This window comes from Pipra filicauda, unplaced genomic scaffold, assembly GCF_003945595.2.
Source record: "Pipra filicauda isolate LSUMZ 115617 unplaced genomic scaffold, ASM394559v2 scaffold121_size3267253_pilon, whole genome shotgun sequence".
In the NCBI taxonomy this organism is placed as follows: Eukaryota; Metazoa; Chordata; class Aves; order Passeriformes; family Pipridae; genus Pipra; species Pipra filicauda.
The window spans coordinates 2,080,519-2,106,075 of record NW_024103674.1 but is presented as its reverse complement, the minus strand read 5'-3'; the positions used below and the strand labels follow the sequence as shown (position 1 = coordinate 2,106,075).

Below are 25,557 nucleotides of genomic sequence, written 5' to 3'. Positions count from 1 at the left end.
ACAGCCAAGAGCCGGCTCCAGGTGTGCACCAAGGGCTGAGCACCTCCTGCACCCCCAGCACCTCACCAGCACCAGCCCTGCTCCCCCCAGACACAGGGGTTGGGGGACGTCGGGGGTTACCCATCTCATGACCCCCACACAGGACAGTGGGACTATCCAGTGCATCCCTCTGCCCCATGAGTCCCTGCAGACTCGGGCTCAGCCCAGCCTCATGGTGGGCAAGGATGCCCTTTTGCAGCAGGGTAGATGGCACCTCTGCCCCGTGGGGCTGTCTGGTGGCCTGTCCCCCTCCTGTCCCACAACCAGGGCTGTAGCCTGGCTTGCAGAAAGCCCCTTGTCTCCCTCAGGCTTCACACACCCAGCCCCAAACATTCACTGCAAGTTGGGGGGAGTCCCCCACCCCACAGTGCCACCAAACCTACCTTAGAGCATCCCCAGTCACCAACCTGCAGCCCAGTTCCTTCATGCACCCTGGCAGGGAGCACCTCTCACCAACACTGCTAGCACAAAGGAACCCCAACAGCTTCTCCCCATCAACAAATTAATCCCAGCCAGCCCTTCCCACACTCACCAGTGCTCCCACTCCCAGGAGCACCTGTGCTAGCTGGGCTTTAACCCTTTCCTTGCTGGGGGTTAAGGCACAGCCTCTGAGCAAGCACCGTGGTTTGGAGCCTGTGCCCACCCTCGCCCACTCCCTGGCACAGGGGAGAAATCCCTGGCTGCCTCCACCATGGGCTGGCACAAGGCACCTCTGGACAAAATCCCCTGTGCAAACACAGCCCCCTTGTTCAGACCATTAGGGCATCCCCTCTGGCCTCCTGAAAACAATTAGTCAGCCTCGTTAGGAGAGCAAACACAACAGAGATGGGCTGGCAGGGAGGCCTTGCAGTGCTGGTTTCCAGAAGACTTGGCAGCTCAGAATGGCACACGGGATCCCACCGCACGTGAAAAGCCCAGTCCAGGCTGGGAGCCCCCCTGGGAGCCCCGCCAGTGGCAGGGGGGGCTGCCGAGGGGCACCTCCGGTCTGGGACAAGGGGCACAGCGATGGGATATTCACATCCAGCTTCCTCTGCAGCCACTGTGTGCCAAAAGCGACCCGACAGCTCCCAGCCTGCTGCCTCGATGAGGAAGAGACAGGGGTGGCACCAGTGGGCACCCGGCTGCAAGTGTGGGAAAGAAAACAGGAAGAAGGGATGCAGACACTGTGGCAGGATGGGACCTGGCAGAGGGAAACCTGTGTCTGGGTAAAAGGAGGTGGAAAGAGAAGTGATACCCAGATGAAGGGCCACTGACATGCCTGAAGCTGAGACCTCCCAGCTCATCACAGGTGTGGGCACAGTGCCTGGTCACAGGGCTCAGAGCATCCCTATTTACAGCTGTGCTGGTTTACCCCCTGGCCCTGCTCACTGCTGGTGTCACCACAGCCCCGTGCTCCAGGTACTGAATGGTTGTACCCCCCAGCCCAGCTCCCAGCCCTTCTGGGTGCCCAGGGGCTGCCATGACCCTCCACCCCAGCACATCACAAACCACAGCCATTTTGTTACTGTCATTAAGCTTTTATTTCCACTGTCACAAAGTTCCTGGGTTTCGTTTTGTTTTCTTTTTGTTTTTAAACTGTTTCTTTTGCTTGGTTTGCTCTTGAATTCATCTCAAGACAAGGCAGCGGGGCATGCAAGCCGAGACACCGGCACGGACGCACACACAGGCTTCATCTTCACAAACAAGGCTCTTTGCTGGAGCTGCTGCTTCTCAGCCCAGGGCTCAGCCACCCCCCAGGCAGGGGTCCCACTGGTGGGGCTGGGGTCCCACCCACAGGACACGGCACCCAGCCCAGAGGTGGCCACAGGAGCAGAGAGAGAAGGGAAGGATGGCTTTCCTGCAGGGCCGGCAACTGAGACCCCAAAACTGTTGTACCCCAAACTGTGCACTGAGACCAGGGCCATCAGCTCCCTCCTTTGTCCCTAGCTCTCACTCCTGCCCCAGGAGGGGCCAGATCCCTCCCCTCCAATGCCCTCGGGAAGGAGGGGTGGCTGATGCCCTCACTAAATGCCCCAAATCTCCTCCTTGGAGATGATAGGGGACAGCGAGCTGGCTGTGGGTCACCCCCCCATCCCATCCAAATCCCCCCTGACCCTAAGTACATGGGAAGAGGGCAGCTCTGCCAGTGATTTCAGCTGCCCCCATGCCATGCCTGGCCCTGCTTTGAAGCCAGTCCCAGACCCCAAGAAGCTTCCACCCCCTGGGTCACCTGCATCCCTGCCCGCTGAGGAGCAGTGGCTCTGAGATGGGGGTCCCACGACCTCAGCCCCCCCATCCCACGAGGATGCAGTGTCCTGATGGCACAGGGAGCACCAACAGGCACCTGCTTCTGCGCACGCGGGTGAGATGCAACTGGTACCTGGCATAAACAGGGTCTGGGGTTCCCCATAATCAAACACCCCATTTCACCAACCCAGAGGAGAGCGCTCCTGGGGGCTGCAAGATCTCGTTATAAATAACATTAATTAACAGGCTGCTCCAGAGGAAAAACCCTTTGCTTCTCTCTCTCTTGGGTCCTGGTTTGTGAGGAGAGGGAGGGGGGAATCTGCCCCCAGAGCCTTCTCCCACATCCTTGCTCCTGGGGGAAACAGCTCAGCCCAGCCCAGCCCCAGAGCTCAAGGAAAGACGGGTACAAAGCAGCAACAGTCAGCACATGGACAGAAAAATGAAAAGAAAGTACAGACATGGCATTTCATGGGGCAACACCGACAGGGACAAATGAGAAGGGAGGACACGCTGCAGTCACCGGGGCGGGACCTGAGCCTCTGCCTGGCTGTGCTTCGGGTCCCCTTCCCATCGCCAGGGCTCTGTTTTGGACAGACACCAGGAACACGAGCAGGAACAGAAACAAACCAGGGCTTGTCGGCCGTTTGCTTTTTGTCATGGGCAGGTGCAAAAGAGAGACTGGACTTAATTATTCGTTGATGTGAACTCCACCCCAGCGGTTCGTGCACCGCTCCCGGTGTTCCACACGTGCCTGATGTTTGGTGGGTCCTGCCAAGCCCTCATGGCCGCAGCCATGAGCTATATCCAGCACTCATGCTTGCCAGGGCACAGGCGTTGAACCACTTTCCAGAGGGGGATGGCTCACCCCGGCCATTTCACTGATGGGGAAACTGAGGCACGAGAAGCTTAAGGCCAACATTCCCAAGCACAAGATGCTCCAAGCCTTATTTTCAGCAGTACTGGGATGCTGCAGATTCTGGTGGTGTTCAGGAGGAGTTGGGGGCCCTCGGTGCTCACCAAAGGGAGACTGGAAGCAACCTAGCCAGGGTCCCAAATCCACAGCAGCAGGGGCGGATTCTGGAGCCAAAAGACTGCTCGGGGACACTCAGCATGACGAGCACCCTGGCAGGGTTGACTCCCCGGGGAGCACTGATGGAGCTCAACTCATGACAGGTCCTCTGAAAATTGAAAGCTTTTCAGGGTAAAGTGTCAAAGCAAATGAGGTTTGGCTTTGCCCGGGAGCTGTGTCAAACGTCACGGGGTCCTTCATTTGTCAGTGGAGGCGATTACAGCAGTGTCACATTCATTGGGAACATCCACTGGCACCGGGAAGGGACCCGTCAGGCAGATGAGCATTCAACAAGTTGGAGGCACTGCAAAGGTCTACCCCAGAGAGTTGCATTTTGGCCACAAAGCATCAAGGAAAAGGAGTTTCCATGGGAGGCAGCGAAGTGACACCCTCCATGACTCCCACACAATAAAACATGGGCACCCTCGGGGGCAGGAACTGCAGAAGAGGCAGAAATATTGCACGTGGATTTGAGGTTGGTCTCCTTGGGGACGGGGAAAGGTGTTTTTTTTATGGGCATCAGAAAGTACCATAAGCACATGGCCCTGAAACTCGGGAGCAGGGCTGCACAGCAAAGGACCAGCATCCCTTGGCTGGGGCGTCTGTCCCTGCCATGCCAGGAGGATTCAGGGAACACCGAGGCACTGCCTTTTCTGCTGCATCATGAGACACCTGTGAGGCTGCCCTCCACATCCAGCTGTCACCTCCCACTGCCATGGGGACAGTCCCCCAGCTAGGCTTGGCCACAGGAGCTGCAGACATTCTGGGATACGGCTGGGCAGAAAGATGCTGCCACCATCAGCTGGACCGGGGGTGGAAGGGTGAGCCCCCCAGGGTTGGCTTTAGGGGTCCCACAGGCAGCTTGCACTTTGCTCCCAAGGGGATGCACATCTCTCCTTCCCTGGGGCAGGGGCCAAGGCAGGTGGAAACTGAGCTGTGGCAGCACCCACCCAATGCTCATTCTCCAGCAGAGATGCCAACTGTGTCCCACAGTGTGTGTGCCAGTGGGGCTGAGCTGAGGGCACATCCTGGAGTGGTGGTGGGTGACAGAGAGGCCATACAAGCACGTCTCATGGCCGGGGCGCTGCAGCCCCACATTTGTGTGTCCCATATCCGGGTGCATATTCCTACCCCTCTGTGACATGGCCCCAGCTGGGAGGGAGGGAAGGAGCAAGTCGGAGCAATGCACCCCCTCTGCTCCACCAGCCCCACTGGCACATGGGCTGATTCACAGCCATCACCAAACAGACCTTCCCACCATTTGCAAAGCAGAAAATAGCAAAGGAACCTGTTTAAATGCAAAACCCAGCTCTGGGCTCCATTAATACTTTTTCATGCAGTGAGAAAATGGAAATAAAGGAAGGAAATAGGGACGCTCTGGTGCCCAGTGGTTTCCTCGCCCTTCCTGACTGAGAGATGGAGCAGCTCAGTCTGCTGGGCTGAGCAAGTCCTCACTGAGCTCCCAAAGGGAAGGGTTAACAGAAAAATGCAGGCAACAGGGAACAGGAAGAGGAAAAGAAGCTACAGCATCCCCTCCAAAGAGCAGCCAGCCCACGGAGCTTGGGATATTGGGGGGTGGTGGGAGGAGAAGGGGGAAGGCAGATTTTTGGCTTCATTGTTATTGCAGGCTCCCGGGTCCCCGCAATAGTGTACGAGCACGTAAACCTTACAAATCCTCACCTGGGTGGGTGGACACACACACACACACACATACACACACACACACACACATACACACACACACACACACACACGAGAGACGAAACACAGCAGCAACATTTACAACAAATAAATAAGGATATCGATCGCCGAGACAGGCATATAAAAAAAAAAAGCCTCACTTTTTTTTTCCACCAAAGGGGGGAAAAAAAAAAAAAAAAGAACCAAACCAGAAAAGCACAATACTGTCTCACCAAAAAAAAAATTAAAAAAAATAATAATAATATAATATATACTCCTAGTGAGCCGGGCCGGGCTGCCAGCGGCATCGTGGGTGACGCCAGGACTCTGTTCCCCATCGCTGTCGGTGCCTCGGCTCCCCGGCTGCCCCGCACAGGCAGCACCCCGGGGTGTGCAGCCCCCCGGTACCTTTGGGCTCCGTCTCCAGCCGGCTGGTTCCCAGGAGAGGACCGCGCCGGCACATCCGCAGTCCCGTCCAAAAACGTAGGAAAAGGGGAGCAAAAGGGGAGCGAGGAGGCCGGGGGGGGGAGCTCTGCCTTCGGCGACGCTCGACCCGTTCCCCCGGCCCTGAAGTCTTGGGCGTTCGCTGCCGCTCAGACCAGGGTCTGGCGCGGGGTTTTTTTTTTTTTGGAAAAAGCAGAAGTTGGCGAATGGCAGCGGCTGGTTCAGAGTGCAGAGAGGGGGAGTGAGCTCGCGCTGCGAGGGCATCCTTTGCTCGCGGAACAGAAAGGAAGGCCGAGAGGGACAGGCAAGCTTCGCGCGGCGGTGGTCGGATGGCACGGAGAGCGTCTTCCCCCAGGCATCTGCAGGAGAGGGCGGAGAGAAGGGAAACGGGGTGAGAAGGATGGGCAGAAATCCCCGTGGCCACCTCTCGAGACAGCAGCGCAGCTGGAAAGGCAAAGCGGGAAACACAAGGGAGATTTTGAAGAGCTCAGAACTCCAGTGAGGTTAAAAAACACCTCACCCCCCATGGCTGGACGCTGACTGGACTGGGATGAACAAAATCACCCCATGAGACACCTCTATGTGGCCCCATGGGGTACATAAAGGTCCATGGTGTGCTCTGCCCAGCATTTGTGGGATGCTGTGAACCACAGAGTCTCCAACGCCGCCAGCTCCAGAGCATAATATGATAAGATATAATATAAATAAAACATTTAATTTAATATCTTTCTGGAGCATCCCCGTGCCCCCAGCATGCCAGCTGCCTCCCTGCCTCCTCTGCAGCCAAATCTGTTGGTGAGAGCATGAGCTGTGCCACGGGCAAACGCTGCCATCCCCATGGGATGTGGTCTGGGGGTGCTCTGTGGGATGGGAGGGACTGGGAGAAACCCATCAGAATGGGGCAAACATCCCCCCCTTCTGGATCTGAGGGGGATGCCCATGTTTTGATGCTTCAGCAGAGGAGAATCAGCCAGGGAAGATGAGAAGGGCACCAGGGAGGTGGGACATGGGGCACCCCCGGCCCCCCGCCCCGCACTCACCGCCGCTTGGCCCCGGGACTATACGAGCCCGTCATAGAGGGAGAGCGCCTGCACGATGGAGGGGTCGGCCTTGGAGCCCTCCTGAAATTCCTGCAGCGTCAGCTTCCCATCTGCATTCTGGAAAAACAATCCTGTTAGAGCACCACTTTGGCCCAGCTGAGTGACCTCGGCACCGAGCACCCCGGCAGCACCCACACCATCCCACACAGCCACCCCGGTCCTCCCCACTGCCGCAGCCTCGGCTTCCCCATCGAGCCACCCACACCTGCAGCCAGGGAGGAGTGCCATGGATGGGGTAGTGCCACGGATGGGGCAGTGCCACCTTGGGGACCCTGAAATGGATACAGGGATCTCTGGAGGATGTGGGGGGGGGGGGTCTGACAGTGATCCTGGTGGCAGCTGAGACCTTGTATTGATGAGGGAAGGAGGCACCTGCAAGAGCCGAGATGCAGGAAAGGGGCCCAAAGCACCTCCTCAATCCCTTGGCCCCAGGGAAAAAGCCCTCAATCATCCTCACCTTGTCCATCATGGCAAAAATCCGATCCACCCTCTTCTCCGGTGTGTTCTCCTCCTCAGGAAGCTCCACTGTGTTTCCCTGCAGCAGCAGGACAGGGCCCGGTCACGCACCCACCTGTGCCCTGCCTGGAAGGGGTCCCCAGGCAAGGACACGAGTTTTGTCCCCCCAACACCCCTGACATCAGGACAGAGTGCAAGGGGAGGGTGTTGGCACCAGAACCACACACAGCAGTCAGACCCAGACCCTGTCCTGGCCACGATGGCCAAAATCCCCCATCGAAAAAAGCCAAGGAAGGAACTGGAGGTGTTTCCGCATTCCCAGAGAGCCAAGCTCCAGCCCAGCAGGGACCCCCAGAGGCTGCTCAACCCACTCACCCCCCACACCCCACTTACCACCATCTGATAAATCGCATCCACAATGTCCAGCATCTCGTTCCTCGTGATGTACCCGTCGTTGTCCAAGTCGTACAGCTTGAACGCCCCTGCAAGCCAGAGCAACACCGAGGTGCTGGGACCGCAGCCTGTCACCCCCACGTGACATCCCCCAGCGCCCTCGTGGGGCTGAGCCCACCGGCATCCCATGGGGAGCACTTACACCTCAGTTTCTCGTCCAGCGTCCCCCGGGAGGTGACTGACAGCGCCTGGATGAACTCCGAAAACTCGATTCTCCCGTCCTGGGGAAAGGAAGGAGGGGGTGAGGGTGCTGCTGCCACCCCTGTCCAGCAAAGCCCTCCCTGCCCACATGTGCCCTCCGAGGGGGCACATCCAAGGAGGCAACGGGGAGGGAGGAGCGATGTACATCTGTCTCCAGCAGCGTGATCCGGCCGCTGGTGCCCGGCCCGCCAGCGAGCATCCCTGCAGGAGCAGCTCTGGAATGTGGGGGCACTGCAAGGCTGGGCTTTTGTCAGCAGCACCAAAACATCGCGTTTCTCCTCTCTTGCTTTGCCACTTCATCGCCTTTCCCCACGTGACTCCCCTCGACTAAAATAAGCGCGGGGGCTCACTCGCTCCAGCTGCGCCGCTTCGATTTCACGCCCCAGGAAGCACTGGAATATTTTGCTCCTCCGGTGCTGCACAGCCGTGCTCCAAACCCATCCCACCACCACCACAGACACAGCCCTGACTCCCCTGGACTGCGCCCCCGGATCCCACACTTACTTTGTTCTCATCAAAGACATTGAAAACAAAGGTGGCGAATTTGGTCGGGTCGCCAAAGGGGAAGAACTGCTTGTAGATCTTCTGGAAGCCAGCGGCATCGAGCTGCCCACTGGGACAGTCCTTGATAAAGCCCTTATACCTGTGGAGGGAGGACAGAGCATGGGCACCAGGAGGATCTCCCCGCTGAGCCCTGGGAAGCTGGGATGAGGCTCTTCCCAGTGCTGCAGTGGGCTGGAGCTGGGAAGGTCCCCAGGTGCTCCCTGTGTCACTCCCATCACCCACTCGCAGCCTCCCAGCCCTGTGGGATGAGATCCCTGCGGGCACCACAGCAAGGACGGCAGTGGGGACAAGCAGAGAGTGGCACCGGTGACACCGAGCAGTGCCCACTGCTCCAACCTGCTGCCAGCCCACAAGTGGCAACAGAGCCACAACCAGGCTTGTGTTGAACGGTGCCCAGGAGCTGGGAGGGGACAGGGACCCCCTGCCCAGAGAGGATTGACAGCAACCCCGTGTTGCAGCCATGCTCTGGTGAAAAACAATGGCACAATGGCAGCTGAGGTTCTGTGAGAGTGTTTGGGCACCAGACCAGGCTCCCCAAGGAAGTGGTCATGGCACTGAGCCTGCCAGAAGTCAAGAAGCATTTGGACAATGCTCTCAGGCACATGGTGGGATTCTTGGGATATGCAGGAGCTGGACTTTGATGATCCTTGTGTGTCCCTTCCAACTCAGGATATGATTTTTGCACAACTCCAACTGAAGGCTGCTCAGGGGAACTGGGGGGGCACGGCGGGGTTACTGTGTCCTCAGGTGGCATCTCCAAAACCCATCAATGCTTAAACACCTCAAAAAGCCCTTGGTCCCAGCTCTGGGGACCTGGGTGCTGTGAAGTGCCACCCTGGAGGGTGTGGCACCTGTGGGTGCAGGGAGCATGCAGGGAGCACATGGGGACCACGTGGGGTACGTGAATATTATGCAACACATCGCCCAGATCTGTCAGGCTCCCGTGGCAGCGGGACGAGGGCTGGAGGAGGAGGGGAAGGGGGTGGCGAGGTGGGAAACCGAAGTGCCAGTGACATCTTTTCCACGCTGCTGCAGCTATGACTCATCGGGTGGGGGGAAGGATGAGAGAAAGAGATAAAGAAAGCAAACCTCGACTGGTGGGATAGGGAGATGAAAGGGAAGCGGTGGCTTTTCTAGGGCGCTGTGTTCGGTGGGGCGCAGGGGATGGGGTGAGAGCATGCTGCCGGCAGGAAACCATGGATCTTACCCCTGCCAGCCTCTGTGGGCCCTGCTGCAAATGGGGACCTGCTGGGACAGCACCAGCCTCCTGCAGCCAAGGCCTTGGCCACCAGCTGGACAGTCCCCATGTCCCCATGCCACCCATATGGGGAGGGAAGGGCCAAGAGCTGCAGCAGTCAAGCCTCACCAGGCATGAGGTGTGCAAGGAAAAAAACTCTATTTTCTTTTCTCTGTACCTTTTTTGAACCCTCTTTTTCCTATGAGGCAACACCTGCACCCTGCCCATGCCTCCTGCACCCCCCACCTCTGCCCAGCCAGCAGGGTGGCTGAGTGCCATCAGCTCCCCTCCCCTCGCCCACATCCCCAAACCCCTGCCAGCTCACCACCACAGAGGACACTCACCACTGCTGCACCTCCTTCTCTGTGACTGTAAGAGAAAATAGGAGAAAAGAGGAAAAAAAGAGACAGGAATTTAGTGCTTTTGCTGTGACAGCTGTTCCTCTGCTCTTCTGCCAGTGACTTCCCAGGGGGATGCCTTGGGGCTCCCATCGGTGACTTCCCTGGGAGGATGTTCTGAGGCTCCCATCAGTGAATTCCCAGGGAGGATGTCCCAGGGCTCCCATCAGTGAATTCCCAGGGAGGATGCCCCAGGGCTCCCATCAGTCAATTCCCTAAGGAATACCCCGGGGTTCACTTTTTCCACATGCTGCCATGTGTTCCCCACATGCCAGTGGCTGCTTTTGAGGCACAGCCTGGGCCACCCCAGGTGGTCAGCGGGGCCAAGGCTGCAGGTGCTGGGGACACTCCAGCCCTGAAACTAGGGAGCTCCTCAAAATATTTTGGTCCCTGCCAGGAGAGTGCAGCACCATCACTGCAAGATACTGTGGACCATGCAGGGACAGTACTGGCCCTGCCCTCCCACCTCCCCAGAGCTAAAACATCCCTGGAAACATCTGCCAAAACATCTGCTTGGAGTTAGCTCAGGGAAGGAACATGCCTGGCCCTGACATACTGAACATGGGCATGGGCAAAGCCCCAGAGCTGGCATCCCCCCAGGTACCAGCTGCCTCTGACCCACTTGGAGAAACATCATCAGACCCATCCCAGGGCCCTGGGAAGCTTCACCAGGCTCTGGAGAAACCCAAACAATGTACAAGTTAGAAAACAGCAAACACTGGCAATCCTGAGTGCCCCCAGCCCAGGGACAGCTGCTGGGATGGCAAATGTCCTCAGCAGAGGAAAGGCTCTGATGGGATGCGGGATGCCAGGGCAGGGGCCTGGCACCCGTCCCTGCTTGTCCCACTGCAGGAGCAGTGCCTGGCCGGAATGCCAGCAGGGAGCCCCGTGCCAGGGGGTGGGCACAGGGGGGAACAACCTCATTAGTCATTTCTTTTGCATCGTGCATCTAACTAATGATAGAAAAGCCACAGGTCTGAAAGGCGCGGGGATAATGAGGCGAGCGGAGATGTCAATGTGCAAACGGCTGATAAAAATAGAGACCCAGGACACATCAACAGATGCCAATTACCTTGGATGGCAAAAAAAAAAAAAAAAATAAAAAAAAGAAAGCAATTTTCCATCAGGAAGATTTGTAACGTGCCTGGCAGAAGGTGCAGAGCGCAGATGGGAGGGCCCCCCTCGCCACGTGCCGGGTGCTGGCTCCAGCATCCCTGTGGGCAGGAATTTCTGTGCCCAAGGCTGTCCCCATGCATTGGGGGTCCCTCCATCCCAGCTCAGGGGTTGCTGGAGGGACAGAGCCTGCAGTTCTCCCAGGAAGGGCTACCCCAGCCTCCCCAGGGAGTTGGCACAGGGCAGCAGCACCCGCAGTACCACCATGGGGTGTCTGGGCAGCCACACCCCACAAGAGGTGGGGCAGGCACAGGGATGCTTGGCACCTGGGATGAAGGACACCAAGGGCTTTGGTTGCACCGCAGGAGGGATTTGGAGAGTTGTTTGTTTTGGCAGAAGAGCAGACAGGGGAAAGGACAGAGGTCTCCTATCAGAAGGGAGCCAGAAAGGATATGCTGCATCCAGCAGCTGAGCTGGGATGGGTTAAAACAACAGTCATGCCAGTCCCAAGGGATTTCCCCATCCCCAAAAAAGGGTTGCATGGAAGCATCCTTCCAAAAGAGAGATGCTGAGTGACATCTCTTACAGAAATGGGCTTCTCTGCACACATTCCCTACAGGCATCGACACACTGGCCACGACCCCCACCTCGAGAATCCCCAGGCATCAGCTCCGCAGCCCCAGTCAAGCCCAAGCGGGCACCACGAAGGGCAGGTGGAAGGAGGAGGAGGAGGGTGAGCAGCAGGACTTCGGGCAGCCCTTGGGGCAGGTGAAAGGAGCCAAAGCAGCAGCCTGAGGCTGCAGTCAGGGCTCGGCTCAGCTCCTCCAGGCAGATCGCCTTCTGCTCTCTCTTGTTCAACTGCGTTTCCCCCAACGTGCTATTTTGGGCCCGGGAGCTGCCTTTCAACTCCAGCAGGAAACAATTAAGAAATTTGTGCTTTTTTTAGTGCAGGAGAAATGCTGGTAATGATACGCTCGGGTTGAGGCGGGAGGGAGGGATGGAGCCAGCTCCCCTCGTGCCGCAGGAGGGATGTGTGATGCTCCCAGGAGAGGCTTTTCCGACGGAGGAAACCACTCAGGTGCCAGCCTGAAAATCAGCACGGGGCTCCCGAGGAGGGATTTGTTAATGTGCATCCTGGAATGGAGCCACGCAGAGCCCCATCCCTCCTCCAGCACACAGGCACCAGTGCCTGTCCTCCAGGTGCGGAGGAAGCTGTGGGGTTTGCCCTGGGGTGGGAGCACAGCCTCATCTCCCAGCCCTTGGAAAACCACCCACCTCTGGGAGCACCCCTCCAAATCTGCCACCAAAGCTCCCCTCTCCACAGGGGTAGAGTGTTCCCAGTGCAGGGAAACACCCCAGCCCTGATCCAGCGTGGCTGTGGCCAGGTGAGCGGGGCCTGAGCTGTACCTGCCTCCCTGTGTCTGCTGCTACGGATCTGGGACAGATGATGACTTCATGATTGTCCCTTCCCAGCCACTCCGACCTCGCCGGGTGTGACAGCCAGCGGCACCGATTAGGGATGCTAATGCCCAGCCCGGCAGCTGGACCTGCAGACAGGGAAGCCCTGGGGGACACACCAGTGAGTGTGTGACTGAGTCACCTGTCCTGAGGCTGCGAACAGGGGACACATAGAGAGGCAGGGCTGTCCCTCCACTCACCCGGATCCACGCTCTGCAGCTCCCCGGCACGCAGAGCCCAGCCAAGCTCACAGAAAGTACCCGTGTGGCAGCGGCGGCTGCTGCATTTCCCTCCCCCGGCATCGATTACGGCGCGATGCTGAGCCGATACACATCAATCTGCAGCGATATAAACCTCAGCCAGGCGTGCCCCCGGCGCACAAGGACAAGGGGGTGACCCCCAGCAGCCCCACTGCAGCATCAGAGCGGAGCAGAGCCGAGCTCCGGCTAAGCCGGGACTGAGCTGGGCTCAGCTGCCGTGCCGTGCTCCAGGGACCGCCGCTCCCGCAGCCGCTGTGGGGAGGGCTATAAATAGCACACGTAGCAGCTTGTTAGTAGCAGCGTGCCCCGGGATCCTTGGGGATGAAAGGCGCTAAATAAAGGCAGAGTATTAGCATTCGTTATGAACCGCAACGCTGGAAGAGGCATCGCCGAGCCGGGAGCCCCGGGCTGCGCGCCGCAGACGCCGGCCCCGTAGGAACATCACGGCACGGCAGCAGCGACAGCACATCAGTGACAGCACATCGCTGTTCTGCTGCTCCTAGCAAAGAACAGGGAATCGCCGAGCGAGGGGTTCACACCGCAGGCAGGACAGGCAGTGGGGACAGGGACAGGCAGTGGGGACAGGCACCCAGAGCAGCTCAGGAGCTGCCCCGCACGGCCAAACTGCGGCCACGGGCCCTCGCTGCCCTTGGCAGCACTGGTCGGTCCGCTCCTGCTCCCGCCTCAGCTGGCAGGAGGGTTTTGGCCGCACATCTCACAGAGCACAGAGGGGCAGAGCCTCCAAGCAGCCCCTGGCACCCTCCTCCCAGCTACCGGTACCCAAACCCCCCCAACCCTCTCCCCCCACCTCTCCATCAATCCCAGCGGCACAGGCAAGGACTGACAGCTCCGTCACCACCCGCCCTTCTCGTGCCCCCTCTCCTCCCACCACCCAGCTGCCACTGCAGCAAGAATCAGCTCTGGTTAATCAGTGCTGAAGCCTGTTAATTTGTGTTTTCCAGGCAGCGAGGAGAGGAGGGACCTGGGACTGCAAATCCCCATCCGTGTCCCTGCTGCAGGGGAGCTCACTGCTCGCTGGACCGTGGCAGGACCGGGGCAGCAGGAAGGACAGGAGGTGGCCAAATTCAAAATGCTTCAGGGACCCCTGGCCACGGTGGGATTCATGAGGTGACATGATGTTCCAGCCCCGCGGGGGCAATGGCCACCACCACCTTATCAGGAAACCAGTTAATTATTTCCAGCCATAAAGTGGCTTCCCTCACTGCCACAGGGCACTCCAGCTCTGCCGGGTCATGAGCTCTGCTGCCAACCCACAGCCGACTGGTCCAGCACCACCCACTGAGTCATGGCAGGGTCTGCTTCTCTTTCACAGGGTCCTCACAGGTTCCTGGGCATCCCAGTCTGGGGGAGCCAGCTCATCACCCTAAGCTGGGCTCCCACTGGGTTTGAGGCTGCCGAAACCTGCCGTGGATGCTCAACACAGCCCCAAGATAATGGGAAATTGGGCACCCACATGTGTGCAGTGGGTGCTCCTGCATGAGCAAAGTGTGTGCTCAGGCATGAAGGACTGGGGCAGTTAGGCCTGCACTAACTGGGCACCCACAGCTGAGCCAGATGGTCACTCATGCAAAAATACACCGGGAGATCATGCATGGACTAATTGGACACTCATGCATAAATTATGTGGGTGCTTCTAGGTGAACTAATTGGGTGCTCATGCATGAACTGCCGGGGTGCTGAGGCGTGAGTGAAAGGGGCTCTCATGCACGAGCCAGCTGGGGGCTCATGCATCAATTTTTTGTGGTATTCATGAATTTCTGGGGCGCTCATGCACGGATTAATTGAGCAGTCACGCGTCAACTCGCTGGGCACTCCTGCGTGAACTAATTGGGCACTCATGTGTAAATTAGTGTAATTAGTAGATAACACACTTGTGCACGTACTAATTGGGCACTCAGGTGTGAGTGGATCAGGTGCTCATGCATAAATTAATTGGACACTCAGGCATGAACTGGTTGGAGGCACATGCACCAATTAACTGGGCACTCATGCATCAGCCACCAGGGCGCTCATGCACGGAGAAGCGTGCGATCCAGCATGAATTAACTGGGCAGCCATGCATAAATCAACCGGGTGCTCACATGTAAATTAATTGTGCGCTCATCTGTGTATTAATTGGGTGCTCATGCGTGAACTTATTGGGCACGGATGAGGAAATGACTGGGGTGCTCATGCGTGCGCTAATCGGTCCCTCATGCGTAAAATACCAGGGTGCTCCAGGGTGAGCCCCGCACACCCTGCAATTTATGCCCAACACACTCCGCCCCTTGCCTCTGGGAAACACATATTTAAGAATTTTCTGAATATAACTCTGATACAAACCCCACTTTCAACATCATCACAATGTTAATATTGACCAATTACGAGCTACGAGCTCCCTCCCGCCCGGCTCGGCAGCGTGTGCGTGCGCTCGCTCCGATTTCACTCCAGCCCCTGGGAGACAGATTCGGGCTCAGCATCACAGTCTGAACAAACACCACTGTAGAAGTCCCCTCAGAGTGACCACTGGGCTTGGTACAGCAGGTACTCTGGGCAGACTTCACACCTGCAAACACTGACCCAGGCTGAACTCCATAACAATGTCCTGGTTAACCATTACAGAGCAGACAGTCCCGTGCCCTGTGTCAGGGCTCAGCTCCAGCTCTAGGGCCATCACATTGCCCAGGCTGGGCTTTGCTCCTGCTTCTGGGTGGCACAGGGACAGCTCTGGGAAAGAGGCATTAAACCCTGGCACCAGAAAACAATCACGGCAGGAACCTGCCCGATGACATTTTCTTTTGCTCCCAGAGATGACCAGCTGCACCTTGCCCAAACCACCCCATCTCAGCCCCGTGCTCATCCCTGTTCCCAGACACATCACCCACGGGCTGGAGTGTCCTCATGCAGGTATCCATCTCTCCAACATCCCAAAGGGAGGTGGGAGCAGCCCCACTGCGTTGTCACCCACGCAGCTGGAGCTGCCTACCTGTTGGAGCAGGACATCCCCATCCCAGCTCGCCAAATTTGACTTCTCTCCCCATCAGACACACACATTGCCAGCACCGTGGCGGGTTCAGGAGCCCAACAGTGTTATTGGTGTCATTTGTCACAGAGACACGGAGCGAAACGCGGGAGCGCTGCCTGTGCGTTTGGCACTTCCTCACCATTAGTGCTCTGTCTTGCTCCCAGACTGGATAAACAGGTCCATGAACAGTTCTGTTCTCATCTCCCCCGGGGCCGGTACCAACAGGAAAGCCAATATGCAGTTGAAATCCTTTTTAGACTTTATTAAATATTTAAGGGCCCGACATTAGGCTTTGGAAATTGGGTTCAGGGAAAAAGCAGCAGTTGCTCTTTGCAGCAAAGGCAGCAGAGGAAGGGCAAAGGATGGTGCCTTCATTTGGAAATTAATGAATCAGATTGGAGCACCCCCACAGCAGGAACTGGTGCCTGTGATAGGTCCATCCCAGGCTGGATTTAATCCCGGCTTCCTCATGAGCCAGTGCAGCAATGCCCTGGTGGAGCTGAGCATCCCCAGTACTGCTGGGAACAGGCATGGAACAGGCATGGAACTGCCCAGCTGCTTCCTGCCCCCTGCTCAATCCATCCCTTGGCCACAGGGATTTCAGCATGGCCTTGCACTCCAGTGTGCTGTCCCAAACCCACAGAGTGATTCCTGCCCCAGGCAGAGGAGAAAACTCCCCTCTGGAGGGGAAGGGAAGCCTCTTCAGCCCAGTCATTGCTCCCTGCTTTCAGGAAAGTCAGAAGGATTCTCATGGCAAAGCCTCACTGACAGCAGGGCCATCTCTGCCACCCTTCTGGTCTCTATTGCAGGAACCAGAGCTCACCGAGGGGTAACACCAACATCCAGAGCAGCTCCATGTGGTCCGGCCATCGATCAGAAGATGCTGGAGAAATACAGGTGGCTGAAGCAGTGTACAAAGCACAGGCTTTCAGTTGGAAAGCAAAAACATGCCTTGAAGAGAGAACGTGCCGGAGCTGTGAGGAGAGAGCCCTGTGCTGGCACCACCAGGCTGAGGAACCCACAGCAATGGAGATGAGAGCGACACACCCTGTCCTGGGCTGAGCACCCCATGGCCACCCCTGCCCAGGGCACGAACCCTGGCTCCCCTTGCCATCCAGCTCCCAGGAGAACAAGGAGGGGAGAGAGAATCAAAGCAACCCCACAGATGTCACCCCGATAACAGAGCGAGCGCATCCGCAGGCTCCTCCCTGAAGCAGCCGCTTCCTTTGATGCCTTCAGAGCTTCTTGTTTCACAACCTTAATTATAGCGGCAGCAGCAAAGGTCAGGAGAGTGGTTAAGCAGATCCATTAACATGTCAGGGGATAAATGAAATGTGATTCTTCTGATGCCGGAGCAGCAGCGGCGCGAGCGCGGCCGGCGGGGACGGCTGCTCCGCTCTGCCGCAGAGGGAACCCTCGGGGCCCTCGGTCACGTCCCCACCTTCCCACCCCAGCACTGCAAGCAACTCCCAGGGACCGCAGGGACTCCTCAAAATTTGCTTTTGACACCCCAAAACTACTTTGCTTTTATCGACCTACGGGATCCCAGGTCCACGCGCACATGGGGTGCCCAGTCGTGAGATTCACTGGGATCAGGTCGGGGTCTCCTTGGGGAAGGGGCTGGAGATGGCTCCAGACTGTCACAGCCCTCTGAAGGCAGCACAGCAGGTCCCCAGCAAACTTGCAGTGAACATGAACCACAACAACCACCTTCACAGCTCTGGGTTACATGTGGCTGCAGTAAAAACAGAGCAAAACCAAATGCCAGCCCCTGGGCATCCCTCTGGCATATCCTGCCCATCGTCCTGCCTTGGGACCCCAAGCCCTGTCCAACCTGGCCTTGAACACTTCCAGGGATGGGGCAGCCACAGCTCTTCTGGGCAACCTGTGCCAGGGCCTCACCATCCTCACCATCAGGAATTTCTTCCCAATATCCAACCTAACCCTGCCCTCTCTCAGTCTGAAGCCATTCCCCTTTGCCCTGTCACTCCATCCCCTGTTAAAAGTCACCCATCACTGTGAATATTCCCCCCAGCATTGCCACTGAGGGATAACGGGTCCATAGCCACGTGGCCAGCTCACCCCACTTTCTGCTGGATGAGCAACAGGCGGGATTTCAACACAAACCAACCTGGCAGAGAAACCCAGTGCCTGGGGCCAAACACTTTGGAGGCTAAAAATAAACCAGCAGCAGTGGGGAGCTACTGAGGTCCCTCCCCTGCTCCTGCCCACCACCCCAGCAGCACATTTCCCTGGCACAGGGGCGGCACGACGGAGTAAAGCCCCAGCCTGGTTCCCCCAGCAAGGAACCGAGTGATTTTCCTGGCTGAAAACTGCTGCTATCGTAGAATTTCCTTTCCCACAGAATTTCACCCACCACCACGTACCCCCGTAACTACAAATCAATATGTTTATCATTTGCTCTTAAACTAATGCCCATTAATTCCCTGCATTACTGTCGAGCAACAGAGCCAATTTTGTGGCTTATTGTAAAAGAGCAGAAAATGATGATGCCGGAGTGAGTTTAAAAATCCACAAAATAGATCACAGTGGGTGGGACATGGTTCCTGGGAAAAGAGCATCTTCCTCTCCCCGCACCCACTCTGCAGCCTGGGTGCCGTTTTGGCACCCTTGCCGTGGCTCCCACGCCTTCACTGGAGTCCCACCGTGGCCTTCAGAGCACCAGGACCATCCCCCTGATCCCAACCCAGCCCCAGCAGTGATGCTGCTGCACCGACAGGGCTCCGAGCGTGACAGATTGCTCAGCTATTGCAGCTGGCATCAAAAATAATACAGTGTTAGTTCTGCACATGGGCAGTGCAAAGGGAACTCTGAAAGCCAATCTTCCCCAAAAATATTAAAAAAAAAAAAAAGGGCTAACATGCTTTTCTGAAACAGCCTCACATTGTTAAGTCTGCTTCATGATTTCAAGGGTTGCCAGTGCTGTGGCTGGGCTGGCCTGGGAGCGCTGCTGCAAGAAGGGACACTCGGCTCTGTATTTCTCTCCCAATTTCTCTCCCAGGAGTCCATGTCAAGCCATTTCCACCCAGGACACATGCTGTGCACCCACATGTGCACTTTACACACTTTATGCAGGCTGCAGCCATACCCCAGGACCTTCATAAATCTCCAGCTTAGCAGAACCCTCTGAATGGCCCCACAAGGCTCTTAAGCACAATCCCAAGTCCCACCGTGGCCCTCAGCTCTGAGCACTTGGCCCAAGCTAAGCTCAGGTTTAAATCCCTGTAGAAGAGGGGTTGTCAGATGTGATCCAGGGAGGATGGTGGTTCCTTCAAGTCTCAGGAGTTACCACCTCGAGGGACACAACACAAAACTGCATCTCTGAGCTACCCCGACGAGGCATGAGGAAGATTAATAAATTAATTATTATAAAGCACTTTGAGGGCTTTTGGATGAAAGGATGCATAGAAGTACAAAGAATTGCATAATTTATTATTCAGTATTATTCTCACTAGGCATTGGCTTCTCCTGCATGCTCCTGTGTGGCACCAACCTGGCCTCTGAGGAGGGTTAAATCCTCACCCCTCAGCCTGGCTCTCCCCACCAGCGCTGCTCCAGCACCTGGCAGATGGGTGAGCTTGGCACTGCCAGGTATTCCTGAGCACTCAGGTGCCTGGGGATGCAGAAGTGCACATGGTGATGGGTCCAAACCAACAGAACCTGGGCAGCCAGCACTTCAAAGAAGCCCTCAGATGTCCTTCTCTGCCTTTAGGTGTCCAAGTGCCATTAAAATCTGGCCCCCAGCACTGTAAGTCAGGAGCAGAGTGGGGAGAGGAGCCAAGAGACAAGGTTTCCAGGCTCCTGCCTTTCCATGTCCGGTTCCCAGCAGGGCCTGGGACAACCTGCTCTGCATACACGCAGTAAAACATTTCTCACCGCTCACAGAGGCCGCTGACGGCAGCTCTGCAGCATCCTCGGCTCAGCCACCTTGCCTACAATTGTCCTGGCACATGAAACATCCCAGACTTCTCTCCTGGCTGTTCCCACCACCTGCTTGTCCCAGGATTGCTATGACCAGTGAAACACCATAAATAGGAGATGGAAGTCCCAGAGGGGAGAGGGGACACAGGAAGCCACCAGGCACTGGAATACCACTGAGGAGACACCGGCACGGACCGCAGTGTCCCGTGGATGAGATAAATGTGCAGAAAAGCTGCATGGGGTGGGGAGAGAGGGGGTGACATCTCCCCATCCCTCTGATCCTGCAGAACCGAGAAGGGGCTTTTTGTTACTTGCTTCATTTTGTGTGGAAATCACACAAACAGAAAATGATGCAATGGGAGGAAATCCCAGCGTGGGAGAAGCCCTTCACATACCACAGCCACGGCTCACGCTGCCACGGGAACCTCCCTGGGATAAAAGCGGGTCCCCATCATTACCTGCCAGTTTCAGGCTCCCAGAGACATCTGCCCAGATGTGCTGTAGCAGCAGCAGAAACAGCACCATGCACGAGGGAGGGATGGCACCTGCTCAGTAACATGGCAGCCAGAACACGGGATGGGCACCACAGGCCAGGGTTGCTCTTAGGATGGTCACCAGCGTCTGACAGAAAGGTGCCGAAATAACACCGTGCTGTGGAGCAAAACCTTTCCCAAGCAGGCCCCCAGAAATTCTTGAATATTCCATGGATTTGTGGGTATGATTATCCCCTGCTCCAGCTGTTCCAACAGCCACAGCACGGGGGTCTGATCGGTCCCTCCCGCCGTACTCAGCACAGCCCTGCCCTCCTACCTGCCTCTCCTCTGCCTGGATTCCCCAAAACACAGAAGGAAATTAATATCTTTCCAATCTCCCAAGGTCTGAAGATAAATCAGAGGCTCTCAGCCGTGCCTGGGAGGGCCCTGTGAAGTGCTTTGCCAGACAAGGGAATGCACGCTCGCCTTGACAGCTGTTGAAAAGGGGCAGAAACACTCAGCAAAAGTAATTAATCCCAGAGACGAGAGGTGGAATGAGCAGAGATCAACAAACAGAGCCTGGAATTAGCGACGGCTCTCCCTGACAGGCACCACACCACCAGCCACACGCTGCTGGAGCACGTTGGGATGCTGCACCAGGCTCTGGCCATGCCAAGAGCCATGTGCTGCCTCGTGGTATGGCTGCCAGGTGCTGCTGCCTCACCTGCACAGGTACATGGGTCTGTTGCACCTTGGCAAAGAGGCAGTGAGAGGTCCAGAGCAGGCAGGCAAACCCACAGGCAGGCTGGGAACTCACCAAGGGAGAGATGGGAGAACCATAATCTTTCTTGGAAAGGGTGCAGTGGAAAGAGGAGGGCACCCGAAAGAGAGGAGCAGAAAGTTGGGAATGAAGTGATGCAAAAGGCAGTGACTCTCTGCTGGCCTCATCCAGAGAAGAAACATCCCTGTGCCTACAGATGATGGTTTCACCAGCACCGTGTTTGGGTGCAGGTAAGACAAGGGACATCACTGCCCATGTGCCCCACATCGACTGCACCTTCCTGGCCCAGAGAGGAGCCACCCCAAGGGTGCAGAAAGCCCAGCACGCAGGAGACCACCAGCAGACGAGGCTGTGCTGGGGTTGGCTGTCCCCAGATCCCTCTCCACCAGAGATCAGATCATCACAGTGGCTGCAATTGCAGCACAGCAATAACTGTACCTGGCCCGGTGTGGCTGCACTTGCTGTGGGTGACAGCTGCAGTGAGGACACCAAAACCCAGGGCTCAGCTCCAGCTCCAGCTCCAGACAGGGGCTGTGCCCAGCCAGCACTGCCTCTTTCTCACTATTTCTTCTCCCTGAGCACTTTGAGGAAGCCCAGCTGGGGTACCCCAACCATCACACCCTCTCTGGCTATGAGGACATGCCCCCACCGCAATCTGCCCTCCTCCTGCCTGCTCTGCCACGGCAGAGAGCAACCCCGCGTGTAGGGTTGTGCAATGCACCAGTATTGCCTCTTCTCCATATGGGAGAACTTGCTGCATCCTAATCTATTGCCTTTTTGGGTAAGCGCTGCCGTGGGACTGCAGCAATGACAGCGGGGAGAGCTCGCAGGTCTGCTGCACGTTAAGGGAATATCTGCGACCTGCAAGCGGGGAGGCAAACTTGAGCCACCAAAGCCTTTGTTTCCTTTGTGCATCCTTCAGGAAAAAAAACCTCCCGATTTTGCTAAAACTGGACGGCTCAGGCACCAGCCACGTTAATAAGATTAACGTGGAGGTCCAGACGGGAAAGCCACTCGCTTAGAAAATCAGGTTATTAAACCGACACTGAGCTACTCAGAAAAATACCGAACTCACCGGTGTAGGTCTCTTCAGAGCGCAATAACAAAGGGAGCCCCTCCAACTAACGCACCCAAACTTTGGAAGCCACCCAGACGCTCAGCTCCCCGCTCCGGGAGCTGCTGCCTGGCTCCGAGGAGGACAATCCCCGCGGCGGGCCCTGGGTACCGGGGGCCGGGCAGCCCGGGGGAAGGATGTCGGGGAATGGGCGGGGGGCCGGCGAGCGAGAGCGCGATGCTCCGGTGGGCGCCGCGGGCGGGCAGGATGCGGCCCTGGCCCCGCCGTTCCCGGAGGCTCAGAAATAGGCCACGGAGGATGGTTTTTTGTAAGAAAACGGCGCGTTCCCCTGGCTCGCTGCCCCTCTCCGTGTCTCCGCTGCCTTATGGGTTTTTTCCTCCTCCCAAGCCAATCCCTGAATTCTTCCAACAAAGCCCGGCCGAGCCTGCGCCCTCCCCGGGAGCGGCCCCGCAGGAGCCGCCGCTTCGCCGCGGCACCGACCCGGGGGGAGCGGCGGCACCGCGGACCTCCCCGCACCCCCGGCATCCCCCCGGCGAGCCCCCCGGGGGCACTCACAGTACGTTTTCCTGGTCAGCTCCTCCACAACTTCAGGCTTCAACTTGCTGTTGGATTTGCCCATGGTGGCGGCAGCGCCTCTGAGCCCGCCGCCTCCCGGCCTCGCTGCGGGGCTCGGAGCGGCGGAGCCGCTGCCTCGGCGGGGCTCCCGGCCCGGCTACATCCCGCGGGGGGCGGCGGCGCGGCCGGCGGAGAGGGCGGCGGAGAGGGGTCTTTGTTGGCGGGGCTCGGCCGCAGAGCCGCCCTGCGTGTGCGTGTCCGTGTGCGTGTCCGTGTGCGTGTCCCCGGCTACAACGCGCCCTCCCCGCCCTCCGCCGCCGGGCGCGGAGCGGCCGCGGGGGCGCGGAGGGGCGGGTGGGGGGCGGCGCGCCCCGCCCCGCGCTGCGGGAGCGGGATGGGGAGCGCGATGGGGCGGGGGGGAGAGGAAGGAATTCCGGCGCGGCCCCGCCGCTCCCCATGGAGGGAGGGGGATTCCAGAGCGGCCCCCGCCGCCGCGATCCCCCCCCCCCCGCCCCGAGCCGCTCCGCAGGGATCAGCGGGAACAGCCGGAGAGAAGGACTGGGGGGGCGCTGGGGGTCGGGGCGCTGCCCCGGGGGGGGGGGGGGGATGGGCAGCTGAGGGGTGAGGAGAGAGGGGATCCGGGAGCTGGCGGTGGGAACGCGGAGGATGGAGCGAGGCTGAGCTCGGAGCGCGGGGGTGACCTTGGTGGGACAGCAATACCTCCAGCTGTAGAAGCACCTTCCAACCCCTTCGTGCCCCAGCTGAAGAGGGGTCTGCTCATGACTTGGAGGAATTGGATCCTTGTGGGTCCCTTCCAGCTCAGGATATTCAGGCTGAGAGAACTGTGGGTGTTCAGACTGTGGAAGAGGAGGCTCTGGGAAGACCTTAGAACCCCTTTCAGTGAATAAAGGGGCTACAAGAGAGTTGGAGAGGGACTTTGGACAAAGGCGTGGAATGACAGGACAAGGAGGAATGGCTTCAAACTGAAAGAAGGCAGGTCTAGATTAGATATTAGGAAGAAATTCTTCCCTGTGAGGCACTGGCACAGGTTGCCCAGAGAAACTGTGGTTGCCCCAGCCCTGGAAGTGTTCAAGGCCAGGTTAGATGGGGCTCTGAACAACCTGGTGTAGTGGAAGGTGTCCCTGCCCATGACAGGGGTGTTGGAAGGAGGTTAAGATCCTTTCCAAGCCAAACCATTCTGTGACTCTACAGTCTGTGACTCTCAGCCCAGGGCTCCTGTGAGCCTTCACTCACTCTCTGCAACGTGCATATAGAGAGACCAAATTCAATGGCTTCAAAAAGCCCACAGATTCAACCTACAGCAGGTTTGTGGTGCAACCAGGAAACCATACAAGTGCTAAAAGCCGTGGCACCCAGCTTTTCCACCACCTCAAACCCATGCAGGGCTTTATGCCTCCACAAAAGCTCTCTGTGTCTGTGCAGTCATTAGCTGTACCGATGCACACGATAAATACAGTTTTCTTCCCGCCTGTGTTGCAATGAGGGCCCTGCTGGAGCTGCCCAGGCATGCCTGGACTGCTGTGGTAGCAGCCAAGGAGGGGGAAAATCTGTGCCTGGATACAGTAAAACCTGTCTGCAAGGCTGCAGAGAGCCCAACACAACACTTACTGAGGGCATTTGCAGAGGGGACAGGGAAGTGCAGCTGACACAGCGCTGCTCTCCCCACCTTTATTGTTTTTAACCAGCCAAATGTTGCCTGACACTCACTTCTCCAGGGATACGTTCCCCAAGTGGATGTTTCTGAAACACCTCCTCTGCTGTTCCCCAGCCTCACACAAACGAGCTCGTTATGGCAGAAGGGTATAAAAACACCATCACCGTGTCCCAGCAGTGGCACACCCTGGGGGCGAGCTGGAGGGACAGCACTGAGCAATGGGGGACTGGCAACACGTGGCAGCGGGAGCTCTGTGAGGCTCCTGCCTCCCCTCCAACCCCCTCCCAGCCACTTCTAACATTTGCAGAGCTTTTAGGGACAAAGGCCTGCCCGTGACTCTGGCACAGGCCTCAGCAGATTCCAGTTTGTGCTGCAAAACGCCCTGTGCAGCCCCTTCTTTGCTGCCCATCAGCAAAACACCGCATTTTGCAGTGTTTCCCTTCCTCTGTGGTCCCCGGGCTGTAACTGTGTCGCAGCAGGCGTGTCCTGATGTGTGCAGAGCACAACCTGTCCTGCTCCCAACTCGGGGGACCAGCGAGGTCCCAAACCTTCCCTGCACAGCACAGGCATTTTAGCACAAGCTCTGCTGCTGCAAAACTGATGTTAAAGGGATTTAATTCTATTTAAAACTCTACCCTGCCTCCACCACGGGGACTGCTGAGGAGAGAGCTCAGATCACACAGAGGAGAGAGAAAAGTAATCGGAAACTGTGCAAGCCAGTCACTTTCGCTTCCTAATTATTAGCTTTAACCCTATTATTGTTTAAATAACAACACCAGTGGCATTTTCTGGGATAAAGTGACATTTCTACAGCCAGAGAAACACAGCCCTAGCCCGGAAAGACTCCTGGGGCTGATGGGATTGAAATCTAAACAGTGACGGGGCACAAGACAATCACGTCCAGCTGAGTGTGGTCAGTGTGCCGGGGAAGGAGTCGGGTTGTTTGCTCAGAGAGAAAAAATACAGGGCCAGTTCTTGAGGGAACTTTTGCTTTATAAATCCCCCTGGCTCTCTCTTCCAAGGCAGACCTCGGGCAGTGCTCGCATCCCCTCACCACCAGTGGCTGCAGGACGAGCTCAGAGCCTGCCCAGCCCTGCCCCGGGCTGGCTTTTTGATTAGGCAACAGCGTGTGCCGCTCGCGGTGCACCCGCTGTCTGCTCACCGGATTGCAACGCGCTGCCATGGAAATGATCATCCCCTGGGCGATATTTGCTGTCGCTGCTGCGGTCAGAGCGGGGTCCTGCTAAAAGGGAAGCTTTTACCTCTTCTGCCACGCCAGCGCTGGAGGTTGGGATGGGATCTGAGGATGCTCCACGCACTGACTGTAAAAGCT

The 25,557-nt window shown here is 57.5% G+C and overlaps 1 protein-coding gene across 1 annotated transcript; it reads right to left on the bottom strand.

Annotated features, from left to right (window-relative positions):
• Positions 1-1,535: 1,535 nt before the first annotated feature.
• On the bottom strand, positions 1,536-22,875 carry NCS1 (neuronal calcium sensor 1). The gene is made up of 8 exons (XM_027739329.2): positions 22,550-22,875; positions 9,814-9,838; positions 8,173-8,311; positions 7,610-7,688; positions 7,408-7,496; positions 7,016-7,093; positions 6,499-6,615; positions 1,536-5,817 (listed from the first exon to the last, which is right to left on the bottom strand). Exons 1-7 carry the CDS (start codon positions 22,611-22,613, stop codon positions 6,517-6,519), a joined length of 573 nt encoding a protein of 190 aa, XP_027595130.1. The 5' UTR covers positions 22,614-22,875; the 3' UTR covers positions 1,536-5,817; positions 6,499-6,516.
• Between the last annotated feature and the right edge of the window lie 2,682 nt (positions 22,876-25,557).